We start from the raw sequence: 20512 nt of genomic DNA on the forward strand, positions 1-20512 counted from the left end.
TGTGCAGATCATTTTATTTTTTGAAAAAAGTTTAGGAACCAAATGGTTTGTACATCCGGGATGTGCCAGCTGATGGGTTCAGTGTTACCTGGGTATGTGTCTTAGCCAGAAACCGCGCGGTGAGTTACTGAAATTCCATGGCCTGTGCCACTTGGGGGTGCTATTTCAGGAGGTAAGCTAAGTCATGAAAGCCATATACAGAATGCCACATCTTCGCGGGGAGAAGTCGCTTCAAGTGCCCTTTGTACTTCTCACCATAAATATTCCTGAGGTTCCTTTTGCAGATGTCCTGTAGGGATAAGGGTCTTTGAGATAGCTTTATGAGGGTTTCCCTTAAGAGGTGGAATTCTGGCAGCATGATTCCCGCAGGTAGAATTCCGTGGTTATTGGTCAGTCTCAAAGGATAAGAGCGATGAAGTAGCCTGGCCAGAAGCTCCGTGTCCCTTATGTTGGAACCTCGCTGAAGGTACATGTAGATGGGAGACTCCCCGTTTCTTGTTAATAGGTTGACATTTGCTTCAAATTCGAGCAAGAGATTGATAATTGCCTCTCTGCCTCCAAAACATGCCTCATGGATAGCCGTTTGACCTTCATGGTCCCGGGCATTCACTTGGGCTCCGTGAATTAGCAGCAAACGGATGCAGTTCACGCCTGCGGCCAGCGTTCGGCCTGCTTTGCTCGACGCTGTGCACACCGCCAGCTTAAGGGCCGTGTTCCCAGTGGAGGAGATGACGCAGTTAACATCTGCTCCGCAGGCAATTAGTGTTTCCATCATCTCCTTGTTGAGCATGTCTGCAGCCGTGTGAAGGGGCGTCATGCTGGATTCATTAACGGCATTGATGTGGGCACCATTTTGGGCTAAAATGGAGAGCACTGGATAGGTCCCGTAGGTTATGGCCAGGTGGAGGGGGGAGTGTTTGTTGCTGTTGTCTACCCGAGCGTTGACTTGGGCTCCGTGTTCGCACAAAATGCGGAGACATGTTACGGCATTGTTCTGAATGTCTGTCAGGATCCTTCGTATTCTGTTCCCCGGTTTTGTCCATGTGGTAGAAATGATCGGCCAGTGCAGCAGCATCAGGTGAAGTGTGGTCAGGCCTCTTGTGTCCCTGAAATAGTTATTCATCACAGATTATACTGTACCCACGAATGTCTGCGCTATATCCACAAGTATCTACACTGTATCCACGAATATCTATGCTGTATCAACGAATGTCTGCGCTATATCCATGAATACCTACATTGTATCTACACGAAGAATTAGTGCTCAAGAAGGGAATGTCTATTTGAAGTAATTCTCCTCGGGGCGCCTGGGTGGCGCAGTCGGTTAAGCATCCAACTTCAGCCAGGTCACCATCTCGTGGTCCGTGAGTTCGAGCCCCGCGTCGGGCTCTGGGCTGATGGCTCAGAGCCTGGAGCCTGTTTCCGATTCTGTGTCTCCCTCTCTCTCTGCCCCTCCCCCGTTCATGCTCTGTCTCTCTCTGTCCCAAAAATAAATAAACGTTGAAAAAAAAAAAAATTAAAAAAAAAAAATTGAAGTAATTCTCCTCAACTACTTGGAAGAAGTGTTTGGAAATCTGCATGGCCGTTTAGTCCTCGGGGTATCATGGCGTTTTTGGGGGGACAGGGTGCTGCGCGTCACAGCATTGGAGGGGCCTAGCTTCCTACCGCAGTTTCGGTTTTGTTACCCCTGCTGGGACTGGCCTCTCCGAGGCTGTATGTTAGTTAATCCTGTGCCCCAGCACCTCACACGGTGCTGTGGTTTAGCAGCCACGCGGGAGAGTTCCGTGGGCCTGGGTGTGACCTGGTCTTACCGCAGAGCTGAGCCGAACCGGGCCAGAACCCCCGCCGACGTGGCTCTTCGTAGCCCTGCATCTGCTCCCCATGTGTGGGGAGGTGGAACAGAAGACAGAGTCGAATCTGGAGACCCACAGCCCCCAGTTAGTGAAACCAGTTGGTCTTCACTCCCTGTGCCAGCTCAGGTGCAGCCAGGGTTTTACAGCGGCCCCCGCGCGCCCCTCTGCTGAGGTCTCTCCAGGTGGCCTCCCAACTTGCTTTATTTGGCAGAGAAAAGGGAAGGCTTATTATGAATAGCTGACCGCTCTGCTGAGATTTGGAAATGACTTTCAGTTCGCGTGTATTTATGTAGCGTAAGGCCCCAGGCTAGGGAGGGATAGGGTAAAACAGTCTCTGCCCTTGCAGGCCTGACAGTCTGGCCTGAAAGGCGTTTCAGTAGCTAGGCCAGAATTACCTGTGGGGAGAGTTCTAAGAGTTATGAGGGCCCACAGGGGTGGCCTGTGGTGGAAGGGTCGGAAGGGGTGCACCGAGGGGCCGCTGTGGAGGAGGGGGCGCGTTGGTGACGTCCAGTCGTGGAAGGACAGCGCGAGGGTCTGCAGAGCTGGGCAGGGGTGCGCAGGGGTGAGGGGGGAGCCACACAGGTTGGGGGCCTCTTCTGGAGCATAGTGAGGATTTGGGGCTTTGCTTTGTTGTAATGTTATGGGGCCAAGAAGGTGTTGCTTCACTAGGTAGTATTTATCAGGCACTTAGTGCCTGGCATTGATCTAGGTGGTGAAGACGGGTTGAGGAGCCACACAAGCTTCTCTTTTGTGAAGCGTACTTTCTAGGGGTGGGTGATAAAAAGAAAATCTGTTGTCTGTTTCTGTTTACTTATTTTTCACCCTAGCTTAGGGTGTTAAACTCCTTGAGGGCTGCGACCAGGACTTAACGCATTTTCCACAGCATCATTGCTGAGCGCTTAATTCTCAGGACGCTTTCAGTGGGCTGCCTGGTGTGCATTCCTGCGTTTCGGCCAGTTTTTCAGAGGCTCTCATCTAGACAGTAAGGAAACGGGCTCATTCGAGACCTAGGATTTTGTAGTCCATGACACCGAAGGATGGGTGAGTCCGGACGTGACCGGGAAGGGTAACCTAAGTCATGCGTCTCCTCACTTAGCAGTGATCCCCGTCGAATTACCTTACTTCGGGGTCAGCGCCATGTTCTAGCAAACAGAGCAAACTTTGCGCCTTGCGGTGTTTGGCAGCCAGATGAATGGGGATGATGGACTGCGTCTGCTTCGGGGGAGAAACCGAAATACGTTACAAGGAGCCCTGTGCAGGGAGAAGTGGCCATTGTGTCAGCCTGCTGTTTTGGAGGAAATACGTGTATTTAGTATCTCAGTTCGGTATTTTTTCTGGTATGGGCATGGAAATTTGCCTTCCTTTTGACTGTTTTAAAGGACCCCAAACCAGTGAGTTTCTTATTATAAAACCTGTGTTTTCCATAAATGCAGATTTACCAAGGCAACAGAAATCACTTACTGAAAGCTTTGGAAGTTGATTCTTGTGGGGAGCTCACAGGGGAAAGTTAACGGTAATTGCTACTAAGTCACTTAGTCCTTAAATTAACCTGCAGGGTGATTGACAAGTGTGGTTTTGTGTTTTTTCCTACTTTGCCAGAGTTATAGTCTCAGGAGTAACACCCACACTTCCGGGGTCTCGGAGAGAACGTAGCGTGTGTCCTGTGACTCGCCGAGCTGTTTATGCCGGTTCTTACAATGCATATGTATGTGATCAGTGGCTTCACAGTGTGACAGCAGGCTGAGGGAAGAAGGTGGGGTCAGGGAGAGGGTGACTTTTTGAAAAAATAACTATAAAGGTAATTGTATAAAAATGTAGAAAATGATAAAGCATATGTAAAAAGGGGAAAAGTAATCCCTTCACACAGCTGTCGTCACCATATCCGAGACGATGGCATCAGCGTTGTGCCAACTAAACGCGTTCTAGTCCTTTCGCGTGTCCGTGTGTGTGTGGTAACGGGGGGGGAGGGGGTGGCACGTCGACCTAGGAGGGCCTGCTCTGGCCATGCGGTGCGCTGGGGGTGACCCGTGGGGCTGCGGGTGTGGTGGGGCCTCGAGGAGCCCGCGCGAATCAGGTGGTGGGCCTTCGGAGCAGCGTGTCTTTTCCCTACAGGTGGCTGAGCAGAAAGTGGGGGGGGGGGGGGGGGGGGCACCTGGTTCAGGAGGAGTCGGTAGCTGGTGGAGTTGGCCAGAATGGTCATGGGCTGGTCGACGGGGTGGCTTCTCAGGAGCACCCGGATGGCCGCACAGTCCTCCCTCATGATGGCCTCGTAGAGTCTGATGTGGAGGTCCGCGGCTGGGCCTTCTTCCAGGGGCTTGGCCCCGTCGGCCACCAGCTCCCTGCTGCCTCTCTTGGTTATGTTTCCCATGAGCAAAACTTCAAAGAGTAGGGACTTGGAAGTTCAGGGGACACTTGTGACAGAATTGGTCAGTTTTAGTCTCATTATGACCCCTTCAGTTCCATTCTAGAACTGTGAAGGCTTGTGTCTGTGAACAGGGTTCACTTTTCTATCAGGCTCCACTCTTTAAAGCTTTGTTGCTAGGTCATACAGTGGCAGATAGAAACATGATCTGGGGACTTTTTTCAGTCACAAAAACATAGCCAAATTATCATCGTGTGCATGAGATCATTTCTGTGTTATTCTCCATTCGGCGATGGTTAAAAAAAACAAGAACAAAGCTAAAACAGAGGAATTTATAGGTGCAGATAAAAAATTAAAATTATTACATTTAAAGTAAGAAAAGCCAACTTTTAACCTAAATACGTTTTTTGTTTTGAGTAGAAGGCCTCTTCCCCTCAGTGTGGGCGCAGCTCTGTGCTGGCACAGGACTAGTTCCATTGGGAGAAGTTTTGGGTCTGCACCGGTTGCTTAAATAGAGCTGAATGCGTCCCTTCACAGTCGCAGCCCTGGCTAACAGAAAAGAATCATCCAGGAGCTTTTTACAAATACCAAAATGTTCTCATTAAAAAAAGAAATCTGGGGCGCCAGGGTGGCTCAATTGGTTGAGCGTCCGACTTTGGCTCAGGTCATGGTCTTGCGGTCTGTGAGTTCGAGCCCTGGATGGGGCTCTGTGCTGACAGCACGGAGTCTGCTTGGGATTTGTTCTCTCTCTCTCTCTTTCTCTCTCTGCCCCTCCCCTGCTTGCTCTTGCTCTCTCTCAAAATAAAAAAATAAACTTAAAAAGAAAATCAGTTTTTGGCTTGTCGGAGAAGATGATAGTTTTTAAAAGCTTCTCAGGGAATTCTGACGCTCGGCTGACCAGTTGTGAACACAGTGTGCTCTGTGTTAGTGGTTCTCAAACTTGGAGTGACATGGGGACTTCTATTACTATTTTTTTGTTTATTTATTTAGAGAGAGTGTGGGGCGGGGGGAGGGGCAGAGAGAGCGAATCCCAAGCAGGCTCTGTGCTGCCAGCCTGGAGCCCAATGCAGGGCTCGAACTCATGAACCGTGAGATCATGACCTGAGCTGTAATCAAGAGCTGGACACTTAACCAACTGAGCCACCAAGGCACCCCAACATGGAGAACTTTAAATAATACTGCTGCCTGCGTGCACCCCCAAGAATTCTGATTTTATTGGTCTGTGGAATGGCTTGGATATTGGGATTTTTTTTTTAAAGCTCCTTGGTGATTCTAATGTGCACTTGAGTTTTAGAACCACTGCTCTAATTTTTCATTTTTGAGGGGCTCCCTGCTCCTGAGTTGAAAACTCTTAATGTCTATGCATTTTTACAATTTGTTTAAGAACACCAAGGAATTGTTCTGTTTGTTTACAGCCTAGAAATATTTTTCTTCATGGCCCTGATCAGCAAGTAAAAATAGGTGACTTTGGTCTGGCCTGCACGGACATCATACAGAAGAACACAGACTGGATCGATAGAGATGGGAAGAGTAAGTTTATGTTGGTTGTGTTCTTTTCTTTCTTTCTTTTTTTTTTTTTTTGGCATTAAGGAAAAAAGAGGCATGATTGAACTTGTGAATATATTTTTACAAATGTTAGAGACATACAGTGCAGGTGGGGGAGGGGCAGAGAAAGGAGGAGACACAGAATCCAAAGCAGGCTCCAAGGCTCCGAGCTGTCAGCACAGAGCCCGACGCGGGGCTCGAGCCCACAAACCACGAGATCATGACCTGAGCCGAAGTCGGGACACTTAACCACCTGAGCCACCCAGGTGCCCCTGCGCTTAAAGAGAATCACAAAGACTTAATATAATAGCAAAAGTAAGATAAGAACAAAAAGCAACCATCGTTCCTTCGGGGGCTACAGTGCCCTGCTCAGAGTCCGTGTTCTTTATTGTAGTGTGAACTCCGCAGTGTTTAAATGTCTGGCTTTTCCAATCGTAGGAATGCCCACGCACACTTCCAGAGTGGGTACCTGTCTGTACGCCTCCCCTGAGCAGTTGGAAGGATCCGAGTATGATGCCAAGGTAGTATTCGCTGCCTTTCTCCCTTTTGTTAGACGGAGTCTGCGGTCATGAGTAGCAGAAGCGCAGATAAATGCGATGGCCGCTCTCGTGCAGAGGAACTGGGGAGATAACTGAGCAGGGTACCTTGTCTGTTACATCAAACTGCCAGAACAGGAAACCTAGCTTTTCAGCAGAGTCTGACGGCACTGACTTTTAGGCTACTTTACCGCTTATAAATCCGTGGGTGTCATAAATTATTTTTGAAATGAGCCTTCCTTTTAGAAGGTCACTGTTAACCTCAGGATGCTAGAATTCATAGAAGCCTGTTTTAGCCTGCCTTCTGTTTTCTCAAAAAAATGCTAAATAACGCTACAGGAAACTGTGGTTCTTGATTCCCTTTGAAGTAGAATGAAGATACTGAAGAGTTTTAGTCCGTTTTGTTCCTTGAAGGAATGTCAAAGTAAATCCATTTCTCAGAATAACAGCCTAATAGATTTTCTCTCTTTTGATGAATCATTCAGCTTTTTAGTGACTAGGAATGAACTGTCAGAAAAAACCATGGCTGTTCCTAAAATCCTATCTGGCAGAGACTTTTCTCTAGAAAAACTCTTTCAGGCAAAGTAACACATTTTCTGCAGCTTGTTGAACTTCCCCAGGATGCTTAACTATGTCTAGAGGCAGAGGGGGCACCACCGGAGCAGGCCGCAGGGACACTGTGACCCCGTTAGTTGGGACCAGCCCTTGTGGGCTCACACCTCTCGCTCTGGCTGCTCCAAGCCTGGATTTGCAGGGAGGTGGTGGTATGGTAGTGACTGTGGGTGCTGGGGGTTACCCTGCCCCCCGCCCGGCTGTCTGTCCTTTGTGCCCGTGGATGCCCCTTTTTGCTGTTTAGAGACAGGGATTGTGACAGTACCAGTCACCTCTCCCTCAGGGCCATTGCTGCAGGCGGCAGACACATGCTGCTGTGAGGGGTGAGTCCGCCCACTAGGTTTCCTTCCTCGTGAGGTCTGTGAACCATCCTTCCTTACAAAGGATGGTGTGCTGAAATGGAACGGATGCTCTCTCCCTGTGTGTTTCACCACTAAATTCCCTCTCCTCCGCCTTCTCCAGTCAGATATGTATAGCTTGGGTGTGATCCTGCTGGAGCTCTTTCAGCCGTTTGGAACAGAAATGGAGCGAGTGCACGTTTTAACAGGTTTAAGAACTGGTCAGATACCTGAATCCCTCAGTAAGAGGTGTCCTGTACAAGCCAAGTATATCCAGCTCTTAACTAGAAAGAACGCATCTCAGAGACCGTCTGCTGTTCAGCTGCTGCAAAGCGAACTTTTCCAAAATTCTGCAAACGTATGTATATATGTATTTTCTTCATTCTTTTTTTTTTTTAAAGTAAACTCTGCCCAACGTGGGACTCAAACTCACAACCCCAAGATGAAGAGTCACGCGCTCCACTGACTGAGCCAGCCAGGTGCCCCCTGTATATGGATTTTTAATACTGGGGAAAATAGGAAGCTTAAAATAGAATTTGAATTGTGAATCTGATTTCACGAGGAACAGTGTGGGAGCCAGACATTTAAACTCCTTCCCGGAGTTCCCAGTAACACACTTTTCATAGTCCAAGAAGCGAGGTGACCACTGCCGACCGTCTACCGTAAACATGTAATTGTAGGCTGTGCTTTTTTTAGCCCCATCTTGCTAAGTCAAAAGGCTTTCTTTTTCTTTCCAACCGTGATGTATAACCTTTTCTAAATGATTATAACACACCTACTAGTAAAAAGGAGCACCTGGCAAAGGGTGAAAGCAGGAATTCGTGGGGGGAGGTGGAGGGACGGTGGCAGAGACCGCCTTAGCCTGTCTATGATCCTTCCGCATGCAGGTGTGTGTCTGGTTCTCAGTCCTGTGATCGCCCCAGGACACCCCCCTTCCTTTCCTCCTTCCAGACATGTTACAGAGCCAAGCACCGTCTCTGGTCTGCATGTACCGGAGAAGCACCCGTTCTGTTTCTCTAGAAACTTTCTGAGGTTTGGGGCGCCTGGGTGGCGCAGTCGGTTAAGCGTCCGACTTCAGCCAGGTCACGATCTCACCGTCGGTGAGTTCGAGCCCCGCGTCGGGCTCTGGGCTGATGGCTCAGAGCCTGGAGCCTGTTTCCGATTCTGTGTCTCCCTCTCTCTCTGCCCCTCCCCCGTTCATGCTCTGTCTCTCTCTGTTCCAAAAATAAATAAACGTTGAAAAAAAAAAAAATTAAAAAAAAAAAAAAAAGAAACTTTCTGAGGTTTAACGAAAGCTTGATTCAAAGATACATTCGCAGATCCTCTAGCGCTTTGCTCCTCCAAGTGTGGGGGAGGGCTGGTGAGAATGCACAGGGTCTTGGGCTCCACCCCAGACGTGCCGAGTCAGAATCCGCATTTAACAAGACACCCCGAGTGAGTCGCACACCCTGTGCTGGAGCAGTATTGCATTCACTGCTCTGGTCCTCACGGTGCAGTCTCCAGGCAAGCAGCATAAAATCCTCAGGAACCTGCTAGAATTCTCAGGCCCTCTCTGGTGCCCTGACCTAGTCCGAGAGAAGTCCCGGGGAGGGCGAGGGAGCAGCGGTCTGTGCTTAACACACACACCTGAAGTGGCTCTGATGCACGCTAGTCTGGGAACTATTTGTGCGATCTGTTTAGTGGATCTGTTTCCTATTTAAGGCTTACTAATTTTCAAGTAAAACCGTGAATTTCACTGGCTTGAATGATAAACAGGTGGGTGTAGTACTTTGCCGAGTCTTTGAAAATAGCAGATGTGGTTATTAAATTTATCTCCTCCTCCCATTTAAGTCAGATATTAGATGGGGCGCCTGGGTGGCTCAGTCAGTTAAGCGTCTACCTTCAGCTCGGGTCATGATCTCTTGGCCTGTGAATTCAAGCCCCTCCATCGGGCTCTGTGCTGACAGCTCGGAGCCTGGAATTCTTTATAATATAGCCTACCCATGCCTATAGAGATAAAATGTGTACATACAGGTAGTCATTGCTTTGCGTGGTCATACAGACTAAAAATGACCATGCTGAGCTCAAACCATGCAAATGGATGTTAGTAGTCAATGGGAAGTTACAGTTGTCCCGTAACCTTTAAAAATGTTTCTCAGAGAGGTGCCCACGTGGCTCAGTCTGTTAAGCATCTGATTTGGCTCAGGTCATGATCTCGTGGAAAGTTTGAGCCCCGCATCCGGCTCTGTGCTGACAGCTTGGAGCCTGGAGCCTGCTTCAGATTCTGTGGCTCCCTCTCTCTCTGTCCCTCCCCTGCTCATGTTCTCTCACTCTTTCTCAAAAATAGTAAAAAATTGTTTTTAAATAAAAATGTTTCTCAAAACATTAAAACTTGTCAGTTTCAGATGAACATGGAAACGAAGCCAGTTGTAAAACTAGTATTTAGTGCACTGTGATTAAGAAAGTGTTCAGGAGGGGCGTGAACAGCGCCTGCTTCCATCTCCTAAGTAGAATTTAGGATACAGAATGAACGTCTTTTCTATGCCTTGGTGCCTTGTATATTCCTTTTCTTTTTTTTCTTTAACATGTATGTATTTAAAAAAATTTTTTTTAATATTTATTTTTGAGAGAGACAGAGCACGAGGCGGGGCAGGGGCAGAGAGAGAGGGAGACACAGATTCCGAAGCAGGCTCTGAGCTGTGAGCATAGAGCCCGATGCAGGGCTTGAACTCACAGACCGTGAGATCATGACCTGAGCTGAAGTCGGACGCCTAACCGACTGAGCCATCCAGGTGCCCCAGTGTTTATGTATTTTTGAAAGAGTGCACACACACAAGTGGGGAAGGAGCAGGGGGAGTTGGGGACAGAGTTTCTGAAGTGGGCTCTGTGCTGACAGCAGAGAGCCTGATGCTCGGCTTGAACTCGTGAACCGTGAGATCATACCCAGACCGAAGTCGACGCTTAACCGACTGAGCCACCCAGGTACCCCTAACTGTACACTCCTTTCTAAGTTTGGATCAGCTCCCAACATTTTCTCCTTTGCACTTCCAGTGTTGTGAAATATCTCCCAAGGGTTTTTCAACATGAATTTTGCTGTTACTTTCTCTGGGACATCTTCGTCCTTTTCCTCATCTATGTTATCTTCCTGGGCCCTGGGGCTGCGCATCCCATCTGTCTGGTGGCGGCAGGAGCAGCAGCCCCACAGTCAGCTGTTTCTTCTCGAACATCATTTAGGTGTGATACGGTTTCCCCTCCAGCATCATTGCTTCTCATTAGCTTGGGGCACTTCTGTCTTGGTTGGCTGGTTCCGTTTTCAGTTATTCATTTTATTTCAGTTATTTATTTATTTAAAAAAGAGATCTTAATTTTTTTTAATGTTTACCTATTTTTGAGAGAGAGACAGACTGCAGGTGGGGGAAGGGCAGAGAGTGGGGGAGACACAGAATCTAAAGCAGGTTCCAGGCTCAGAGCTGTCAGCACAGAGCCTGATGTGGGACCGGAACCCATGAACTGTGAGATCATGACACAAGCTGAAGTCGGACGCTTAACCAGCTGAGCCACCAGGGGACCCAGTTATTCATTTTTAAAAACTGTCTCATGGGTTTGTCACTGGGGACGAGTAGGCAACACAACCACACACATTGGCAGTATTGACGCAGTGACCAAGCACTGACAGAGTGATGCTTGGCCCCTGGTTGTACATCGTGGACTGAGGTGCTGACAGTTGCGGTTACGCAACAGTGGGAACCTCCCCCTCGAACACGTTGCTGGGTGCCTGGCGCTGCTTCCCTAGCCGCAGTAACTGGAATTCAGGCCCACCGGAAGCATGCGGAGGGAGGAATGCCTGGATGTTTAAAATGGAGGAAGCCGTTTTAATGGAGCTTAAAATGTTCTTCTTACAGGTTAACCTCACTCTACAGATGAAAATAGTAGAGCAAGAAAAAGAAATTGAAGAACTAAAGAAGCAGCTGAGTCTCCTTTCTCCGGACAGAAGGGCTAAGGACGACACGAAGGACGGGAGTGTGCCCGCCTCGCCTTCATCAGGCTCTGTAAATGTGAACTTGGACTTCTAATCCTTCAGTCAACTGGAATGTAAATTTTTAGTCTTTATTAGGGTATGGATGGTATACTTGTATTTAGTGAACCTGTACAAGACTTATTGAAGTTGTACACGTTCCCCCAAACTGCTTTTCCTTAAGGCATTCTTCCACAAGCCAGCATTCTGGACTGAAGCCCTCTCTAAACTAAACCTACTTTCTTGCCCTTGTCCTTGTCTCCGAGTTCCTAATGTTTAATATCACGGTCCCTCCAGTCTCTGAAAGTAGAGATTTAGACACCAGGCTCAATTTGTTCTCCTTTGAGCTCTGCCTGTCGACCACCAAGCCCTCCTCTGGAACATTCTGCACAGATCTGGGTTTGTGCCTATCCCATCACTGCCCACGCCCAGGCCTGCACGCTCACCGGACTTGATCACTGCCGGTCTTCCTCCCCCTTCCGTGCCATTGCTGCCAGTTAATTACCAGGAAGACATCAGCGCAGATCACTCCCTGGCTCAGAAGCTCCTGCTGGCTGGCTGCTGCGTCTGGGACACAACTTCAGCTTCTTAGCAGCACAGTGTGCATCATCCAGCCTTTCTGTTCCCTTCACCTTCAGCTCGGCATCCTTCCAAAACCACGCCCTTCTTGAGCTTTGTGCCTCTTCCCCCAAATGATCTGAATGATCTCACGGTAGCTCTGGGATGTGTGTTCCTGTTCTCCTCCCCGCCCTGTTCCCACGGGGCGCTCCTTTGCTCCCACAGGGCCGGCTCCCGGCCAACCTATGTTCCCCAAAGGCAGCCATGGGATATGTTCACTGCATCTCAGAAATGTCTGCCACGTAGCCTACAGCCATCCTGGTATATTGCACACAATGTTGCGGAGTTTTAAATAAAAGGAAAACCATAAATTATGATACCTTTATTCATTCTAGACAACTGAGCTAAGCAGACTTTGATTTTAGTACAAGTCCTTTACCCCCAACAGGCAGGAAACAGCACCATCCATGAAGTCAGCCTTTTACAGGTACCGAAATTCACTGAAGGAGCTTGAGCGCAGTGTTGAAGGGGGCCAGGTTCTCACACGCCCTCATCCACTTCTGCACGTTGGCCGGCACTGTCATGCTGCCGCCTCCTGTCTGCTGGAGCACGGACCACAGCACCACATCTGCCACAGTGAGTTCATTCCCAACCAGCCAGGGGCTCTTGCCAAGAGCGGAGTTCATGGAGCGGAACACAGCGGCTTTTTCTTTACCGCTTCCCTCTTTTAGCTGAAAAACCGCTATGTCTACCCAGCTATCTATGAGGGTTAAATTCACAGCATTCTGCTTCTGGCCAAACAGAGAGAACAGAAACCGGGCGATGTTCCCTTCTCCTTCGATGGGACACATGGTTTGGACGCTGAACTTCATCTGCGTCTTCGGCACTGAAGGGAGAAAAGCACACCACGTAATGGCCATGAGAGGAGCCCTCAGAAGGAAGTGCCTGAACGATGGGGAAGGGGATTTGCCAGTTGTGACCTGGTGGCAAGGGAAAGGGGTTTCAAGATCACGATTTTAGCCTGTCTCCAAAAAGTGCATTTTTCAAGAGAGTTTAAACCGGATGGGTAGAGAACGTAAACTCTGTTGAAAGAGTAAGCGTTTCTGGTATTTGATTATGATGGTTTTCAAGCTAGAAAGGCCCTCAGACCATCTACTCCAACCCCTGTGCCTAACAATTTGCAGGATGAGGACTGGTCACCAGGAGTCCCACATGCCATGCTGGGAGCTCCGTCTACCTTCACGAGGGCTCCTTACGGGTTGCTGAGGTGGCGAGGGGGTTCTGGATGAATGGTGCTCACTCCCCTACCATATAAACGTAACCAGGAGAGGCATACATCAGAGGGACGGCGAAGAAAGGACAGTCTGCCACCCTTTCCAGGCTATTTGAAAAGATAACACTGATGTCCCTGTAATACGTCTGGAAATGGGAGGTCAAGGTGGCCAAGACTGTCCTTTCTCTCCTGCTCTAGCTGGTCAGACAGGATCCTCCCTAAAACGGCTGTCAGAGACGCTAACCTTCCTAGAGGAAGGAGGACATCTTTGCTTCAAGGTTCATCTGTGCTCCTTTTCTAGAACTACCTGACATGCTTTCTAGACTTTGAGAGAATTTGACCTGATAGCAAGTCATGGTCCTGGCCCCTTAGGAAAGGCATGGTACACAGCTCAGTCCAGGGCGCGTGAGCCCAGCCCAGGGCCCTCTGCTTACCATTCTTCCAGATTAGTGTAAAACCCAGCTGATACTCGTGACGGGGCTGTTTTTTGGTCTGGTCGCCAAAGCACTTGAGGAGGTTTTCTGGCACACTCTTAACTGCAGAGTGCGTGTGAACGGTGGACAGGACCCTGTAGTGGTCACACAGGAGCCTGTGCAGCACGAGCAGGGACAGGGGAGGGGAGGCAGGGTTTGCATTGATCACGATGTCTTTCAGCGCCCCATAATCCTGCAGGAGAAACCCAAACATGAGGAACGTTAACAGCAACTTGACTGTATGTAATTGTACCAGGTGCCGTTCTTAGGGCCTGACCAGGGTTATTTAACTGGGTCCTCGGGGCGCCTGGGTGGCGCAGTCGGTTAAGTGTCCAACTTCAGCCAGGTCGCGATCTCACGGTCCGTGAGTTCGAGCCCCGCGTCGGGCTCTGGGCTGATGGCTCAGAGCCTGGAGCCTGTTTCCGATTCTGTGTCTCCCTCTCTCTCTGCCCCTCCCCCGTTCATGCTGTGTCTCTCTCTGTCCCAAAAATAAAAATTAACGTTGAAAAAAAAAAAATTTTTTTAAAAAAACTGGGTCCTCGACGCCCACGAAGAAGGTCCTGCTCTCACCCCATCTCACAGCTGAGGAAGCTAGTTCTGGGGGGCAGATGACCCGCCAGGCCCACAGCTCGGTAAGAAGTGGAGCAGGGACGGGAGCCGACTGCAGCCCCTTCACCTCTGCGCTGCTGGCCCTCGACACCGTGAAATCAGGAAAACAACACGTGAAGAATGACACCACTGGGGCAGCAGGGTGGCTCCGTTGGTTGAGCATGTGGTCATGATTTTGGCTCAGGTTGTGATCTTGCAGTCGGTGGGACTGAGTCCCACATCAGGCTCTGGGCTGACTGTGCAGAGCCCGCTTGGGATTCCCTCTCTCCCTCTCTCTGCCCCTGCCCTGCCTGTGGGCGTGCTCTCAAAATAAATACAGGTAAAAAAAAATAATGGCACTACTATTTGTTCCTAAGTTATTGAAGAAAAAAAACCCCCCACACACGCAATTACTCCATTTACTGAATCTTTCCAACACCAGACCACCTGACAGGACGGTTTCTATGTCAATTTGTGTGTGAGTTACGTGTCAATAGCAAGTCCCCTGAAAAAGGGCACGGTTCCAAATGTCCTTGGTGATGGCAAGTGGGCAAAGTCTAAAAAACTAGGTGTTAACTGAAGTGCTATGAAGTGCTAAAATGTACTGCTCTTTTAGATGCAGACTTTATGCATTCATTTTAATTTTCTTTTTGAGAGAGAATGGGCACATGTGTGCAGGAGGGGCAGAGAGAGGGAGAGGGAATCCCAAGCAGGCTCCACACCCAGTGCCTTGGAGCCCTAAATGGGGCTCGATTTCATGATCGTGAGATCATGAGCTGAGCTGAAATCAAGGGTCAGAAGCTTAAGCAACTGAGCCACCCAGACGCCCCTCCCTCCTTTTTTATTTTAGAGAGAGTGGGCACAAGCAGGGCAGAGAGGCAGAGGGAGAGAGAGATATTCTTAAGCAGGCTCCACACAGCACAGAGCCAAATGCAGGGCTCGATCCCACGACCCTGGGATCATAACCTGAGCCAAACTCAAAAGCTACACACTCAACAGACTGAACCACCTAGGAGGCCCATGTTATAATGAATGAACTCTTACAACACTCTGGAAGCCAAGTTCCTCGGCTTTCTGTACATAGCCTGCCACAATCTGGCCAAGACTCTTGCCCCTCCTGACCGAAGCCTGTCACATCAACCTACGATGAATGCGCTGCAATTCTCTGAACAGCATCACTTGACGCTGTGCCTTCTGAGTAACAAAATTCATCTTATGCACCATGTGCCCTGGGAAGCCTTCCCAGCACCCTGACGCACTGGCACAGCTGTGTGTGATCGCCCACTCATCAACCCGACTGGCTCCTGAGGAGCCTGGCTGGGTCTCTGGGTGCTCAGTGCGGGCAGACGTACCGGATGAGGACAGAACCCGAGCGCAGAGGTCCTGAGTTACCGGGACGCACTGCGACCACACCTCCACGTGTTCACGCTTCCCCGCGAGCTCCACGTCTATCACCGATTCCAGAGGACGGGATTAGCAGAGGTTCTCGGGACACCCTTTTTGTGCCCTCAATAAACACCACTTTGAAATGAGATTCTTTCTCTGCATATCAGACCGTCACCTAAGGTAGCTGAATCCTGCAGACTGATCGCTAAAGGCGGTGCGCGCAACTTAATTCTAAGACCGCAAACTGAATGTAACAAAAGACACTTGACATGTGAGACTGTGGCTGGGCAGCCGACACTCTGAAGTCCAGGCTGCTGTCAGGGTCAGGATGGACTTACGTGAACCGGAGAAATGCTCAGGTGACCTAAGGTCTGTTTCTCCAGGCTCGGAGGCTGTGAATGACACCCACCTCCGGCCTGCGTCACACGTGGCATGGAATGGCGGGAGCTGTGACCAGACTCCTTTCCTTGCCTAAGGATGTTCCCAGCTCTTCTCCACCGGGTCTGAGAAGTCAAGCAGCTTTAGTGCTTGCTCTGGCTTTGCTCATAGCTCACGAATCTTGTTTTGTGCACAGGCACAATCATTGAGGGGAGAAAAAAAAAAGAACATGCTCCTTGTACCCACCTCTGAGAACTGGAAAACCAAAGCTTGAATCACACGAGCACAACTTTCTGGCACTCACAGCAGCCGAGCATGCTGATGTTCTTTAGCTCTCCAGGTGAACTTACCTTTCCAAGCACTGAGTTTAAGTCCAACGCGCTGGTCGAGAAAGCAGCGGGCTCATCAGCCTGGATTATGTTGGTTACGTCCACGTCTGCGTCTGGTGTCTGAATCATCTTCGAGAGGCCGTCAACCGCAGCTTTCAATTCATAGAGACGTTTTAAAATATCATCTTGGCGGGACTCAAGGGCTTGAAGAGATGGGTCGGACTCTTCCTAAACAAACCAACATCAACACGTTCATCTCCTCTAACGTCACAGCAGCATTTACATTTGATCCTTTGTCTTCTGCTGAGTTCCATGAATTCATCAATACCCCCCCACCTCTGAAAAGAATTAAAATGAAGTAGCAGACTCATCTCATTTTCCAATAGGTCCTGCAAATCGATCCACAAATGTTTCAAAACAAATAAAGAATGTGACTGAAAGCCATTCTGAAATTGTAGGACTATTTCAGGTAATTTAAGAACAGAGGAGAATGATGGATGAACATAAATCTTATTTCTTTATTCTCAGTATCAAATTAGTTCAAAATACTTTGCTTCAACAAACAGAAAAAGATGGGGGGGGGGCAATGAGAATGTAACTGAGAAATTTATACAAATAGGAGAGAAAATGGAGCAGAAGCAGGCTCAACACAAAGTGTCACTGACACTTGGAAAGTGTCATTGGCTTGGCCATGGAGTCAGATGATCCCACATCGTTCTTAAGGCAGTGCTGGCACTCTCTTAGAGTCATCCACAACTTTTTCACACGAACATCCTTTACTCACTGAATCTTTGCGTTCTTCTTGCCTGGTATAGTCACTGCTACACAGTGAGTAACCAATAACATTCACTGAGGAATAAATCTCAAACCTCTACAGGCTTACTTTATTTTTTTTTTTAATTTTTTTTCAACATTTATTTATTTATTTTTGGGACAGAGACAGAGCATGAACGGGGGAGGGGCAGAGAGAGAGAGGGAGACACAGAATCCGAAACAGGCTCCAGGCTCTGAGCCATCAGCCCAGAGCCTGACGCGGGGCTCGAACTCACGGACCGCGAGATCATGACCTGGCTGAAGTTGGACGCTTAACCGACTGCACCACCCAGGCGCCCCAACAGGCTTACTTTAAAAAGCACTAACAACCCTCTCAATAAAGTCACATCGTACAACCTATTTCCAGATTCACGATCTCTCATAACGGATAATCCATTTTGAGCTGAGAGAAGAGTATGTTAAGCAAGAAGAAAATGCTCGTAACTAGAAAGAATAGTCAATACGGCAGTGACCTTGACGTGACTGTAAACGTGCACTCACGATGCACTGGATTTTGTGTGCTGGTAAGCCTGATGTTCTCAGGAACTTTTCTTCCTCGCACAGCCACTCATAACACTGCCCTCGTACAGATCTAGTTCATCCCCAGGTGAGGTCCATTTCCTGGAGTCCATCGGCTTCTAAGCTTTCCTCAGCTGTCACTGCCCAAGTTGAAGACACCACTTTTCACCTAGGCTGCTTCCACTGGTCACCTTGCTCTCACTGGGGTCACCCTTCCAATCCGTCCCTAAGATGGCAGAGAGATTAAAACAAATGTTGATACTGTCACCCCACCTCCATGTTAACCTCTTAGGTTCTTTGCCTAAAAAACAAAGCCCTTAAGAAATAGTCTGTATTGGAGCACCTGGGTGGGTCAGTCGGTTGAGCGTCCGACTCCAGCTCAGGTCATGGTCTCAAGCTTCATGAGCTGACCTGCATCAGGCTTACTGCCATCAGTGAAGAGCCCACTTTGGAACCTCTCTCCCTCTCTCTCAAAAATAAACATTAAGAAAGAAAGAGACAGAGAAAGCAAGCAAGCCAGCCAGCCTGTCTGACTTGTCCTCTGGGTACTTCTCACATATCGCTCCCCCTGGAGCTGTGCTCTACCTATGCTGCCCTTCGGGTCCCTAAAACACACCATGTCCCCACCCACCACAGGGCTCTTATTTATTCTGTTCCTTCTATCTGCAACACTCCTCTCCCTTCTCCTAGACCTTAATCTGCACTTTCTCGCCTCCCCTAGCCTGCCACTCTGGTTTAAGCTCCAACAGCAAAGAAACGTAAGATAATTGGCTTGCGGGTGGAGCAAAGAAGAACAAAGACTTCAGTGTGCCAATTAAATAATTAGGGGCTGACTGGAAAGAAGTCTGAATTCAAGATGTGTGACAGGCACGGCAACTCCTGTGTAACGTCCTTGTGTTCTTCAATGACAGTCCTCGAGTGCTCTCCCAGTTTCTTTTAACCAGCCTTATTGGTGCACTCTGTGTGCACAATCGTGCTCCTTTCTACACATGGCAGCAGGGTGTCCCTGACGAGCCAGGGCAGAGAAGCACCTATTGTGTTCACCGCGCCAGTCAACACACCGAAGACGGTCCGAAGACTGCACGCGTACTGCGGCCTGTGACTGGGAGCCCCACTCAGCTTGATTTCACGCCTCCTGGGGTGAGGAATGAGGAAGTGCTCACAATCTGCTTTACCTGTGCCGTTTTGCTGGCCCGTGGCTTGTTTTCCCGCTCGGATTAGCCTGTGACTCGGCATGTCGTGTTTAGCCGTTTTATTTTAGATGTATTTTAGAAGCGGTTTATTCTTTGTGTTGCTCCCGTTTACCTTGGAGATGCTTGATTTCTAATTCTCTGTCTACACTGCTGTCCTGAGCTTAAGAAGTGGGGCTGGCTGGCTTCTAAGTTAGAGGTTCACAGTTAAAAGTCCAAGGAAGTTAAGCAGCAAACCAAGAAGAAAAAAAGACTTGGTCTCAAATGAGACAGTGGCACTCCCAACTCTGGGTCTGGGTTTTGTTTTTAATTCCCTGCAACTGTCCTGTGTCTGGTGACGGGCATTGGATCATGGTGCTATTTCTGTCCTAGCTCCCTAGTGAGACAACTGTGTCACCATTTTCCAGCTGACCTAACCACCCGCCTTCCAATCTAGGCAGAAGGCAATTAAAACAAATTGAAGGATAACTCTCCCCGGGAGAACAAAAGTTACCTGTTCACTCATCTTCAGTCAGAATGGAGGGAAGGTGTCTCCTGTCGGAAACCTAAGAAGTGTATCTGCGGCCCATAAAAAACAAAACAAAAAACACGAAAGGCTTGGGCAGAGGCTTTGGAAAAGAGAGCACTAGAATGGCCAGCCCTCAGGAAAAGGCGCTCCACTGATCCAGAAATCTGGAAACCCCGAACTGAAAGGACACCAGGCTCCCGCGGTCCACCCGCCCGCGCTGGGGAGGGTGCCAGCGCCAGGAGCTCGGTGCCCACCGCCGGGGCGCACACGCCTCTTAGGGAGGCGGTGCACCCGGTGCAGGTGCAGGCGGTCCAGCCCCAGGGCGAGCACGCACACCCCAGGCCTGCTCGCGCGCGACAGCGGCCGCTGCGGACCCGCTGCCCGCGATCCCGAGGCAAGTCTGCGGGAGGCGGCACGACAGCGACGCGGCGGCTTGGGGACGCAGGCTTAGGGCGCAGGGACCGCGGAAGTCGGGCCCTGGGGGCGCTGAAAACGTTAACCAGGGTGGCGGGGACACCGGGGTTCGCCTAAGGATTCCCCAAAATTAACATTTACGTGCTCCTCACTTTGCTGTGGCCAAAATTTGGTAACAAAAAACCTTAAGTAGCCATAAGCGGGAAAAAGAGGTACAAGAGGATTAGAGCTTTTAATAGACAAAAGCAGGTACAGAGAACTGGCGGGAGCGTGAAGCCGGGCCTCCACCACTCCCCACTGCAGCTTGTCGGATCTCAGGGCTCCAGCCGGAGGAGACCCGACCCTTAGCCCCTCACCCCCGACCGACCCGGCCAAGGCGCCTGCGCACAGGGCGGAAGACCCGGGGATGTGACTTCGCGCTTGCGCACTGCAAAAGGGTGGAAAACGTACGCACAGGGCGGGTGGGGGCGGGGAGGGACGCGCGCTCCTACCTGCACGTGGCCTGAGTCCGGCGCTGGACTGCCGGTTCTGCCGTGCACGTTGGGGAGCCGGTACATGCAGGTGGGAAGCTCTACACGGAGAGATGCGCTGCCCTCGTGATAGGGCTTTACCTGGTACATCGGCATCGTGGGAACCAAAGGACGGAAAGTGGCAGATGAGGGACACGAACGCTGAGAAACCGTCCGAGACGACGACAGACTGCGGCCACGTCCCTTCCGATCCGGCTGCGGCCTTTCGGGAAAGCGCAGTCCGTATGGTCTAATTGGCCCGCGCCCTCTTACGTCACGGCCTCGACCTTTTACACAACCAATCAGCAAGAAGGAGGTGTGGGAATCGTCGGCT

The 20512-nt window shown here is 49.8% G+C and overlaps 3 protein-coding genes across 8 annotated transcripts in view; 1 reads left to right on the plus strand and 2 right to left on the minus strand.

Annotated features, from left to right (window-relative positions):
* Positions 1-11492, plus strand: part of EIF2AK1 (eukaryotic translation initiation factor 2 alpha kinase 1) — a 32372-nt gene extending 20880 nt beyond the window's left edge. For all 4 annotated transcript variants that reach the window (XM_045461023.1, XM_045461025.1, XM_045461024.1 and 1 more), the window contains 4 exons: positions 5631-5745; positions 6199-6281; positions 7371-7604; positions 11128-11492. In XM_045461023.1, coding sequence (XP_045316979.1) covers positions 5631-5745; positions 6199-6281; positions 7371-7604; positions 11128-11298 — 603 coding nt within the window. In that variant the 3' untranslated portion in view covers positions 11299-11492. The remainder of the gene's footprint in view (positions 1-5630; positions 5746-6198; positions 6282-7370; positions 7605-11127) is intronic.
* Positions 161-4221, minus strand: ANKRD61 (ankyrin repeat domain 61). Its single transcript, XM_045461027.1, has 3 exons — positions 4006-4221; positions 2971-3068; positions 161-1106 (listed from the first exon to the last, which is right to left on the minus strand). Exons 1-3 carry the CDS (start codon positions 4219-4221, stop codon positions 161-163), a joined length of 1260 nt encoding a protein of 419 aa, XP_045316983.1.
* Positions 11493-12165: 673 nt separating the features above from the next.
* Positions 12166-20408, minus strand: AIMP2 (aminoacyl tRNA synthetase complex interacting multifunctional protein 2). Of its 3 annotated transcripts, none has more exons than XM_045461030.1 (4): positions 20281-20408; positions 16247-16453; positions 13506-13737; positions 12166-12684 (listed from the first exon to the last, which is right to left on the minus strand). In XM_045461030.1, exons 1-4 carry the CDS (start codon positions 20293-20295, stop codon positions 12296-12298), a joined length of 843 nt encoding a protein of 280 aa, XP_045316986.1. In that variant the 5' UTR covers positions 20296-20408; the 3' UTR covers positions 12166-12295. The 3 variants fall into 3 exon arrangements, with proteins under 3 accessions (XP_045316986.1, XP_045316984.1, XP_045316987.1); XM_045461028.1 differs by having other exon boundaries at positions 20161-20295; XM_045461031.1 differs by lacking the exon at positions 20281-20408 and adding an exon at positions 19241-20077.
* Between the last annotated feature and the right edge of the window lie 104 nt (positions 20409-20512).

The sequence above is a fragment of the Leopardus geoffroyi genome, chromosome E3 (genome assembly GCF_018350155.1).
Source record: "Leopardus geoffroyi isolate Oge1 chromosome E3, O.geoffroyi_Oge1_pat1.0, whole genome shotgun sequence".
NCBI lineage: Eukaryota > Metazoa > Chordata > Mammalia > Carnivora > Felidae > Leopardus > Leopardus geoffroyi.